The sequence below is a fragment of the Solea senegalensis genome, linkage group LG4 (genome assembly GCF_019176455.1).
Source record: "Solea senegalensis isolate Sse05_10M linkage group LG4, IFAPA_SoseM_1, whole genome shotgun sequence".
NCBI lineage: Eukaryota > Metazoa > Chordata > Actinopteri > Pleuronectiformes > Soleidae > Solea > Solea senegalensis.
The window spans coordinates 25,891,955-25,904,675 of record NC_058024.1 but is presented as its reverse complement, the minus strand read 5'-3'; the positions used below and the strand labels follow the sequence as shown (position 1 = coordinate 25,904,675).

The window sequence follows — 12,721 nt, the reverse complement described above, 5'->3', positions numbered from 1 at the left end:
TTTTAGATAATCTTCTGTTTTAGATCATGAAAAACAAAGAAAATCCATTTCATATCAGATGTAAATTCACATTCTGTAAACATGAGTAAACAGAATATTTAAAGTGCATTACTCCAATATTTTAAGAAAAAAGTCAGACGTGTTTAAACTATATTAACTAATAATTATAATAACTACACTCGTACAGCAGCGTTTACGTCTCGTGTGGCCAGGCGACATTCCCGCGCTCTCTGCACACAGGAAGTGATGTTTCATGTTACGACAGACGGAGGATTTAGTGAAAGTGAGTATGACTGAAAACAAACAATGGTGTTTTTGCACTACATAGCACAGACTCCGTCTGACACACAGCGGCTAAATACAACAGACTCCTCTGTTAGATGTGGAGATTTTAACCCACGTTGTCTTTTTTAACTGATCTACAGTTCAGCTTTGATTCTTCTGTCTCACATACTAATAATGTTACATCACTTCAGTTCACCACGACCAAACAGAGGCAGGACCATAATAATAACAATAACAATAACAATGATAATGATAATAATAATAATAATAATGATAATAATATAATAATTATTAATAATAATAATTATAATAATAATAATAATAATAGTGAAGTGAAGGCAGTGTCTGTCTTTTGTCCTGAATGGACAAAGCTGCTTCTATGACATCTGAAACTGGACTAAGTGAATGTCCACTAATGTCCTCATTAGTCCAATAATGGTGAACGAGGGCTCTGATGAGAGCTTCACCACAGTCGCACAGAGATGAGGAGCCTGATCTTCTGAGGGGATAATTACAGCGGCGTGGGTGAGGGGGCGCAGCGGGCTCACAGTGATACACAACACTGTCAGGGGTCACTAGAGATGAAATCCTCAGCAACACCTTTAATTAACAGGAGGTTTGTTGTGAGTCCGCGGTGTTAAAATGGGCCCCGACCTCATGCTTCTGCAGATCTGCATCTGGTTTGGCCGGAGTCATGGCAACCAAAGAGCTGTGGATGATCCCCAAGTCCAGACAGAAACGGCACAAAACCTAAATGATATTTTTCTTTGTCTCGGGTCCTCTAAAACCCCGTCTCCATGTGGACGCAACGCCTACCAAAAAACAAAAATTCATTCATTCATTCAGAGATCGTCTTCTACACACCTTGATTGAGCCGTTACTAGAGTAACTGATGCTTTTCTCTCACGTCAAACCAGGATAATCTCCTCTGACCTCATCAACGAGTCATTTTCCCTCAGAAAACTTTAATGTTTCCTGGATATTTTCCTCTGTAAACTCTAGAGGTCGGGCGCCAGTGCATGAAAACCCCGCAGATCAAAATCCTCAGACGAGCCTACATCCGCCTGGCACCGAAAACCACGGCACGGTCCAACAATCACGTAAACCACATCGCCTCCCCACACTCTGACACCGGGGTCTGGTCTTCAGCACCTCACCTTGACCATGTTTACACGTCTAAATGCATCCGGGTGCGGTCGCGTGTGATTGGTTAAAATAGACACTGGCAGTTCAATCATGCAGTCATGCCACAATCATGCAGTCATGCCACAATCATGCAATCATGCCACAATCATGCAATCATGCACAAATCATGCAATGCATGCAGTCATGCCACAATCATGCAATCATGCAGTCACGCCACAATCATGCAATCATGCAGTCATACCACAATCATGCAATCATGCCACAATCATGCAATCATGTCACAATCATCATGCCGTCATGCACAATCATGCAATCATGCCACATGCAATCATGCCACAATCATGCAATCATGTCACAATAATCATGCAATCATGCACAATCATGCAATCATGTCACACCATGCAATCATGCAATCATGCAATAATCATGTCACAATCATGCAATCATGCATCATGCATGCAATCATGTCACAATCATGCAATCATGCCACAATCATGCAGTCATGCCACAATCATGCAGTCATGCCAATCATGCAGTCATGCCACAATCATGCAATCATGCAATCATGTCATGCAGTGCCACAATCATGCAATCATGCCACAATCATGCAGTCATGCAATCATGCCACAATCATGCAGTCATGTCATAATCATGCCACAATCATGCAGTCATGCCACAATCATGCAATCATGCCCAATCATGCAGTCATGCTACAATCATGCAATCATGCAATCATGCCACAATCATGCAAAGCATGCAATCAATCATGCAGTCATGCAATCATGCAGTCATGCAATCATGCAATGCATGTCCATGCAATCATGCCACAATCATGCAGTCATGTCACACAATCATGCAGTCATGCCACAATCATGCATGTCATGCGTCATGCGCAATCATGCCACAATCATGCCATGCCACAATCATGCAATCATGCAATCATGCCACAATCATGCAGTCATGCCACAATCATGCAGTCATGCCACAATCATGCAGTCATGCACAGGTTCTGTCAACACGACTGATTCACCGTCCAGATGGTTTTTAAGAGGAAGGGGAGTCAAGCAAATCCAGATCCTGTTTAGTAGTGAATATGCACTTGTGTAGTCTAGAATAGTGGACTATGATCTGGAGACCCTCCCTGTGTGTGTGTGTGTGTGTGTGTTTGAGGTCAAATGGACACTCTAAATTAAACTAGGTGAGAGAGTGAATGGTTGTTTAATCTCTACGTGCTGAACTGTCCAGGGTTAGATCCTGTGTGAGCCTCATGTGGAGGACAAAACGACAGAAAATGGACGGACAGACGGACGTGGAGACCATGTGCTGTGAAGGTATGTTTGTGTTGGGTCATGTGACTCGCCCGCCATCCTTTTCCCCCTCGCTTTAATGATTCCCAGTGAAGTTAGAGGAGACGACGCTGGTGCACTTTTCCAGCTGCAAACCTCTGGGAGCCGCGAGTCTCTAAATAAACTTCTCCAGCCTCACATACGCCTGACAGCGGCAGCAGCAGCAGCAGCAGCAGCATAAGCAGCAGCAGCAGCAGCAGCAGCAGCAGATGTTGTTGTTGTTGTTGGTCTAAACTGATGAACAGAGGGAAAAGGTGAAGTGCTCATGAGCTTATCTCGGTGCTAATGTCACTAGTTGAATGTTTTGACTGTCCTCACTGAAGCCAGCACTCATTAGCAGCATTAGCCTCATGTTATGCTGTTGTTATGCTTCATAAAGCAAACGTGGGCTCCGTCTGCAGCTGCTTCACAGAGGAAATGACCTCATCACAGTGTTGATACAGCCTGTAAATCGCTCTGTCGTCAAAGAATTCATCTTTTCTGTGAGCGAGAGCAGAAAACCGCTGGAATCTGACACACAGCGAGTGTTAAAATGCACTTTTGCAGTTTATCAATTTATCTTTTTATTATCGTTCTTCAAGCTTCCTGCGTGTTTGCCAACAATATTACATTTCTGAGTGTTTTTAAAGAATGAAAGAAGGTTTTCTGATGGTTTCAGCTTCTAAATTCTTCTCGATTCTTTACTATGTTCTGGTTTCTTTGCTTCAAACAACAAAGAAATCATTTTTGGGTTTTGGACAAAAACAAGACAAGACATTTGAGAACGTCGTCCTTTCCACGTCTGAGAAACACTGATCAACATCTTATCCGAGAATCTGAGGAAATAATCTTCAGATTACTGGATTATGAAAAAGTGTCTTTTTAAAAGTCCTCTCAGGACATGAACAACAACAACAACAACATGTTTTATTTTCCAATAGTTTATTCACAGCATACAAAAAGGTGAGATTTAAAGTGTGCTATAAAAAATAAAGTGACTCTGAAGATTCTTCTTTTACTGATCAGACGTAGCCCAGGATGTCTTTGCAGATTATGGGCTGTCGGCTGCCCGACTTCAAGAGAGCAGCGAAGCGGTAAAAGTCTGTGTCCAGCTCATTGATGCCCGAGTGCGACTGGTGGAAAAAGGGAACGTTAGGCTGCGACGCCACGACCGGACACGACAGACGCTTGGACGCGTTTGCAGTTCTGTGGACAGCGTGAGCGGCGTCTGTGGATCTCGTCCTCACTCGCTCCTCCACGCTCTTGGACAATCCGGCCAGTTTCCTCCTCACGTTGACAAAGAAACCTTTTCCCGGTCTGCTCCTCGAGCTGGTCTTCAGGTTGGAGGCCTCGGGACAATCTGGCAGGTCCATCCAGTTCTGAATGAGGTCGGCGAAACTGTTGTCTCCCAGAACCAGCGGCTGGCGGTTGCGTCCTCTCGTCAGTAAAGAGTTGGTCCAGTCTTCCGGGTCGCTGGCCTCCAACGACGTCCACCGTTCCAGACAGGCGTCGGACGTGGACTTGGGTCTGACGCGGCCACTCGGCGCTCGGTTTGTGCGCAGGCACGCCGAAGACGACACCCGCACGTTCCTCGTCCTCCTCAGGACGACTCCTTCGTCCTGCCACGACGCCTCAGAGTAGCCCGAATCGAACTCCAGACTCTTCCGACTGCTGGGAGAACCCTGGTCCAGTCTGAGGCTCAGACCCAGTCCACTGGAGTCGTCGTCCTCCTCCTCTTCCTCCAGGTGACTCGCCAGGCAGCAGGCGGAGTCGTAGGTGCTGACCGTGCTGGCGTCGGACATGCGCAGGCGCGTGCGCTGCAGCGCCCGCTGCTGGCAGGCGCGCGCCACTGCGGCGTGACGCGACAGCTCCGGGAGTCGGTTGCCGATGGGAGCGAGCGGGCACCGGGGGGCGGGGCACGTCCTCCGCAGCTGCTTCAGGTCCTGCAGAGACCGCATCATGTACTGCATGTGACCCCGTAAACACTCTCCTGAGTCACGGAAGCAAAGCTGAGGAGACAAAGGGAGGGACACGCCGTGAGTGAGTGAGTGAGTGAGTGAGTGAGTGAGTGCGCATGTGTGTGTGTGTGTGTGTGTGTGTGTGTGTGTGTGGTTCAAATCTGAGCTTTTCAACCTTAGAACACAGAGCTGCTTTTACCATGACTGTGTTTAAACACACAGATTATGTAATATACTGTATATTACATATCTTATATGCTTTTTTTCAACCTGATGACAAAAAGTACTCAGAATGTTTCAAATCTGATTGAATTTGTGAAATTTTGCAAATACGTCACAGTTCAAAGTTCACTCGGCAAACCTAAATGAATAGACGTGTAATACATCAACTGTCCACTAGTGCCTGAATACTGGGACAAGGATCGTCGTGCCGTTTTAAAACACCTTGATCCACAGATGATTCAAGTGTTTGTGAACAGCTCTAATAATAACTGCACAGGTGGAGTAAATATCCGCGGCCGCAGTTTCGTGGGCACGCTCAGACTTGCTCGCCGTGACAGACACATTTCATCACAAGTCTGTTAAGTTAGTGTCAACATCACGCCTCGCTCACCTACACCCTGCACTGACTCACTGATTCAGATTAAAAAAAGAAAACGCACAAATCTGCTCCAATGACTCCAAAAACTCTACGTCTGCAGTGAATGAACCACATTCTGGGGTCTGGACACTCACTCACTCACTCACTCACTCACTCGCCAAAGAAATTCACCAGACACATACTACAGCCAATGTATTCAAAGGGTGGCCCGTGGGCCACATGCGGCCCATAACCAGCTTCACAGTGGTCCCAGTCTGTGATTTAATCAGAAATAATCCCAATAATAAGATTCTTACTTCACTTCCTACTGTACGTCTGATGAGGTTTGAAACTATTAGTGGATTAATAGATTATTGATCGATAACAGCAGTTGTGGGTCGAACACGACTTATGTCTTAATTCAAAAAGAAAACAGACGCTAATGTTGTGCACCTTTTTGACTGTATGCACCTGAGATGACAAACACATTCAAATGAATTAAATGAGTTACAGCTAACACTGTTTCCTTTTTTACACACTGTGGGAAAGACACGTACGACCAACATAAATGTATCGCTCGTTCTTATTTTATTCTTATTTTTAATACATTTTAAAATGTATCTTCACCTGCTGCAGAAAAAAACTATTTCTTGTTTTGAAATAAATGAATAAATGAAGTTTTTCCATGAGCTGAATTGACTTCAGGTGAATGACAAACTGCAGACGGTATTTTAAAGTCAGTATTTGTGTGGATGTGGTCACAGATGTCACATCCATCACATCCATGCTCTGACTCTCTGGTTTGTTTTCATCATACTTCTGTTACATGAGGCAACAACTTCAGACAGACAGACAGAGAGACAGACAGAGAACCAGGAGGCACTCGGTCATGGACAAAGCAATATCTTTCAGTGTTTCATCAGATAATGTGTTCATCTGCTCATGTGCCTATAATCAGTGCATGTTTGTCTAATACTGAGACACATGCACGAGCTGCATCAACTTAATACAGTAACTGGATCAAACATCTGTCTGTGACGCTGCACAGACAGATGTTCAACACTTCATTCATATCACACACACACACACGTGTTCAATTAACAGTTAAACAGAGAAAGAGAACTCACCATTTCTTTTCTTTTCATTTGCGAAATTCAAATTCCTGCGCAGAAATAAAGAAGAAGGAAAAGCGACATGAGTGTTTAACGCACTAACACAGGAACATATATCATATTAAAATCTTTATTTATTTAAAAACACACAAACCTCGGATTAAGATTCACTCCCTCAAAGGTTCAAAGGAAACGATCCATGAAAAAAGGCAGAAAAATCCCGGGTTTCAGCGCGTGTTTGCGCAGCGTGTGTTTGCGCTGAGTGCGCGGGCAGATGTGAGCGTCTCTCCTCGTTCACCTCCTTTTTCACTGCGCGTGAGTGTGAAGCAGCCAATCACAGCGCAGCATCGTCACTGCGCTCAAACTGATCTGGGAGCAGCACACGCACACACACACACACACACACACACATACACACACACACACTCATACACACACACACACACACACACACGCGCGCGTTTGTAGTGAAAATGTAACAATTAAAGACTCAAATGTATTTGTTTTTTCACTTGAATAATGCTGATATTGTATCCTATGGTTTTTCTGTCACTTGTATATTTAAAAATGTGATGCTTTGTTTCTCTAAACAAAGATATTAAATCATAATCATCATCACGTTGTCTTATTATTATTATTATTATTATTATTATTGTTATTATTGTTGTGAATGAAACAAAAGGTCCAGTGTTTTAATGAATGACATCTAACAACACACACACAACAACAAGGCTCTTACTGTATTTCAATGACATATAAACTCAGGCTGCAACTTAAATTGATTACAACGTACTTTAAATTAGAGCTGAAACAATGAATCCATGAATCCATTATTAATCGATTACTAAAGTCACCCATCAACTATTTTGATAATCAATTCATCGTTTGATTCATCGTTTGAAGCTTTTTTCACGATTAAAAGCAGTTTTCTGATTGTTGCAGCTTCTTAAACGTGAATATTTTCTTAGTTTCTTTGTTTCTTGTAACAAAGAAATCATTTTGGTTTGAGGACAAAAACACGACATTTAAGAGTGTCGTCATTTCCAGGTTTGACAAACACCGTCATCAATGTTTTTAACGTTTCCTGACATTTTCAGGACCAAACGATGACTCGATTAAAAGGATTTTTTTTTAAAATATTCGTTAGTTGCTTCATTTTTTTTGGTGGGTTCATTCAAATTTTTCGCGTGAAAATTCTCTCTCAGCTTCGACAGAAGCAACAACACAACAGCAAGACACTTAACAACACTTAACAACACTTAACAACACTTAACAACACTTACTTAGCCACTCCTCCTCCACCCTTACACATGCAACACTTGGGATTTATTGACATGCGTAGAATAACCTTGTTATTCAGTTCACTGAGGTTAAGTGTAAGAGAGAAAATAACATCACCAAATATCTTAAATAAATGTTTCCAACGCCGTCATTTTCTCTTTATTGATTCAATATCTGCTTAACAGAACTTTGAAATCCAAACCTCTGACACTGATTTAAAGACATTAAAGTCCAGTTGTTTCAGATGTAAATCACTGTGAACACAAAGCTCTGAATGTAAATGTGAGTGAGCTCATGCAGATGTGACGGCTGAACACTGAGTGAGTGATTGACGTCTTCAGTCTCTCTGTTGACGTGCAGATTTGTGTCCATGGAGCATGTCCCAACCTGCTTAAAGACCTCATATGTGACAATTACAACTGCACTAATACGAGAATGGATCTTGCCCTTCACCACTTATTCGGCTTATTTGGCCCCGCCTTTCTCGGCACAGCGCCCCCTCACGTGGACGACGAAGTGGTAAAAGCAGAGAAATAGAGCTTTGCACGCGTATACTTGTCATTACGGTAGAATCTCAGGACTTCCTCTGAACGAGCGTGCGCTCACAGAGATTCAGCCGCTCGTCACGCGTCTGTGACGTCGATGTGGAACGTGAACTTTATAGATTTCAATTCTACAGCCACGAACATCTAAATAAACCCAGGCATTATCTAAGAGGGTGAACCCACGCTCTGACCGGGTCGATCAGTGGTACAAGACGGGGGCCCCTGAAGCAAGGGCCACATGAGCACCAGGCTTAAGGCCCTGGTTCTCTTGTTCTTTGGTAGAAATGCGTCCCATTCCCATGCGTCCAGACTTGTAGCGCCACCCGATGGCTGAAGTGAGACCCTGACACGTGAGTACACCAGGGTCCACTTCGGTAATCAAACTCGTGTGTAGTCCACTTAACTGAACACGCGGGACCGTCAAACGTCACAGAACCAGGTTTCACATTTGATGCTTTAATTCTAGTTTCACATAAAACCTCCACATACAGTAACATCTACAGCGTCGTGTGTCACGTGTTCAGGTTCATTGTTCAAACACCATGTTTGTCCACAGTCATACCCCCCTCCCCCCCGCCCCCCGACCAGTCCATTCACTGCACACACACTGAGCATTCACTAATGACCCTGCGCTGATGATGGAGTTCAGATTATTTCTGATGTTCCACTCTTTGTCTAATGGATTGAATTATTGTTGCAGACTGTGAACACAGTCCACGTCACGCTCAGCACTGTGGTGAATGTTTCCTTCACTTCTCTCTGCAGCTCACTCGTGAACACGTTGTTCACTCTGTCATGTCGTAGCTTTCACTCACTCATAATTCAATCCTGAGAACTTAAGAACAATGAATAAACATCGCAGTGTTTCTGCAACACTAACAGTGAAATTGGAAATGAACATAAAATGTCAACGTCCATCTTCTTCCTGCACCTCATCCTTTTGTTTTTACTTCTTTCTTCTTCTTCTTCTAATTCTAAACTAAACTAAATTAAACTAAACTAAACTAAACTAAACTAAACTAAATTAAACTAAACTAAACTAAAGCCTCTCCCGTGTCCTCAGCACTCACACACTGCAGATGTTACTGAAGCAGAGACTGAGCTGGTGGAGGCTTCACGTGTGGAACGTCAGCGCCCTCTAGAGGCAGCACTGATGAAGGATTTTCAGTGTAATCATCAGCTGATAACATTCATGTTAACCCTCGACAGCAGAGCAGTAGAATAATCTGCATAATCTGGGATTCTGACTATGGCTTGGCATGTTGTTGTTGTTGTTGTTGTTGTTGTTAACCGTGTGTTCACGTCGTGTAAGTTAGGACACGGCGACACTGTAAACATGTGTTATTCTGCTGTAACCTGGTGAAACATCTGTGTTACAGACATTAAACATAACTTTAGTACAGTGTGGTAACAGCTCACAGCATAGACGTCTACATAAGACTAACTATGTCAATTATGGATTTACAAAGTGTGAATATGTGAAAATAAATCCACAAAAGTGCGAGTGAACACGTGGGTTTCACGTCTGTGTTTGAGGGGGCGTCGCCCTTCAGCTGTGAAGATGATGATGAAGATGATATGTGGATTCTTATATTTCATTGTGCATTTCATTCTGTAAACTTTCATACCTCCAAAAGAGTTTGTGGTCCAGCATCGCTCGCTCGCTCGCTCGCTCGCTCACTCACTCACTCGCTCACTCACTCACTCACTCACTCACTCACTCACTCATCAGTGAGATATGGACAGTGCACCAGAACTAAGAAGCAGGTGAAGCAACTAAAAGCTGCAGAAACACAGAGACAACATTTCCTGTCTTCACACATTTTCCACAATAATTTAAGTAGTTAAACAAAGGCCGGACCGTCGGTCGAGAGTTGAAACAATTACATCGATTAATCAATTATTAATCCATTACTAAATGAATCGTCAACTATATTGAGTGTTTTGAAGGAATTAAAGCAAGTTTTCTGATTTTTCAGCTTCTTAAATGTGAATATTTTCTGGTTTCTTTGCTCCATGTAACAAAAAAATCACTCAAACTGAATCATTTTTGGTTTTTGGACAAAAACAAGACATTTGAGAACATCGTCCTTTAAAGGTTTGAGAAACACTGATCAACATTTTATGCACCAAACGATTACTTGATTAATCAAGGGAATAATCATAGGATTAATTGATTAAGAAAAGAATCATTAGTTGCAGCTCTACATAGATCAGAGTAATGAGTGATAAATCAACATTATCACAGTAAGAATGGAACATAATCAACATCCACAGAAGACTCTCCTCCATATTTGTCCTTCTAAAGCCACATATTATTATTATTATTATTATTATTATTATTATTATTGTTATAATTGTTATTATTATTGTTATTGATAATTTAAAAAAAGCACTTACACCCAGAACATTCACTTCATTCCAAACAAATTCCAGGCCTGGAAAACCTCTGTTTTTCATGACTGTGGGTGAAACTTTGCTCGACTGATTAAATGACGACGTCCTTTGTGAGCGTTTAAAAAGTCAGGTGTCAAACGTCCACATGTGAAGCTGTTGGTCTGACATTTTTGTTCCAGAAACACAAAGTGTGTCACAGCGCTCACAAAGTCACGTCGTCATCACGTCGTCATGAACACAGTTCATCACATAGTCACATAACTGCATACACACAAGTCTGTGGAACTCTTTTTCTAAACATGTGCAACTAATGAAGCACAACAAAGCACAGAGTCTTTTATAACCTGCTGGACACGTGATTCAAGTGTTTGCACAGGTGCAACATGACTGTGACCGACTGCTAATCAGCACGTGGACGTTCACTCCCCACACATTTACACGCTGGGTTTTCAAGGACATTTGTGTTCAAAAAGTCATTCAGAGTTTAATCAGAATGGTGAGCCTTTTTCATTTTGTACGAATATACATATATATATACGTATATATATACGTATATATATATATATATATATATATATGTGTGTGTATATATATATATATATATATATATATATATATATACATATATATATATATATATATATATACATATATACACATATATATGTGTATATATATGTGTGTGTATATATATATATGTATGTATATATATAGATAGATGTGGTATATGGTTTTATGTTCTGATATATATACATATATGTACATAAAACCATATACTTCAGGTGTCCACTAGGTGGCGTCCTCAACACGTCTTCAGAAGAAAGACGTGGTGACTGTTGACCTGTGTGTGTGTGTGTGTGTGTGTGTGTGTATGCTCTCACCACACACACACACACACACACACACACACCACTGAAGTTGTCACCGTGTCACATTTCACACGAATCATAATCTCACCACAGTGTTTGAAACATAGTGAATATAAATAAACAAACACCCGTTTCTGTGTCACCACGGTGCAGTCAGCATGTTATTAATATTATTATTATTATTATTATTGTTATTATTATTATTATTCGTTTATTATCACCAAACACGACAGTAGTGCATTTTAAACGCAACGTGTTCCTTTATCCACGTTTGACGACGCGATGCCCGGAATCGTCACCGTCGTCTGCTCGAGTAAAATCTCTTAAAAACACGCACTTATGACGTCATCCATCACAGTGGGCTGCAACTGTGAGACCCTTTTCCACCTCTGGTCCCAGCTCGGTTTAGCTGATCAAAGGTTTAAGACCACAGCCTTTAAAAGTCTGAATCTTTTTCTGTCATGAATCCACATTTTTATGAAGATTCAGACTTTTAAAGGCTGTGGTCTTAAACCTTTGATCAGCTGATGATCAGCCTATTTCACTTGCAATTTCTCAACTGGTGTTAAAATCATGATCAGGAGTTTATTTCTGACGCTATATTAGCAGAAATGAAATTCTAATTTACCTTCCACACAAAAGACACGTGTGTTGTATAATCGCTGTATAATAATTACTGTATGACTTAGAAAAGGTCATTTCTAATATACAGTAATTACATGTTTCTACTGGAGCCAAACACACGGAGCTCCACCCACGAAGAAGAAATGACGTCACGTGACCGAGGAGGAAGTCGCAGCGGAGACGATGGACAGAGAGACAAGTTAACTGAGACAAGTTAACTGAGTAACTGAGACAAGTTAACTGAGACAAGTTAACTGAGTAACTGAGACAAGTTAACTGAGTAACTGAGACAAGTTAACTGAGTAACTGAGTGACTGAGACAAGTTAACTGAGTTTAACTGAAGACAAGTTAACTGAGAGACAAGTTAACTGAGTCAAGTTAACTGAGTGACTGAGACAAGTTAACTGAGTGCTTTAACTGAGTAACTGAGTTTACTGAGTCAAGTTAACTGAGAGTTAACTGAGCCTGACTGAGACTTTTGACCTGAGTTGAAGTTAACTGAGTGACTGAGACAAGTTAACTGAGTGACTGAGCAAGTTAACTGAAAGTTAACTGGTAGTCAGACTTTAACTGAGACAAGTTAACGCTGAGACAAGTT

At 41.9% G+C, this 12,721-nt stretch overlaps 1 protein-coding gene across 1 annotated transcript; it reads right to left on the bottom strand.

Annotated features, from left to right (window-relative positions):
* Nucleotides 1–3,681: 3,681 nt before the first annotated feature.
* On the bottom strand, nucleotides 3,682–6,731 carry LOC122767739 (PAK4-inhibitor inka2-like). The gene is made up of 3 exons (XM_044023197.1): nucleotides 6,561–6,731; nucleotides 6,422–6,456; nucleotides 3,682–4,765 (listed from the first exon to the last, which is right to left on the bottom strand). Exons 2-3 carry the CDS (start codon nucleotides 6,437–6,439, stop codon nucleotides 3,779–3,781), a joined length of 1,005 nt encoding a protein of 334 aa, XP_043879132.1. The 5' UTR covers nucleotides 6,440–6,456; nucleotides 6,561–6,731; the 3' UTR covers nucleotides 3,682–3,778.
* Nucleotides 6,732–12,721: the final 5,990 nt, after the last annotated feature.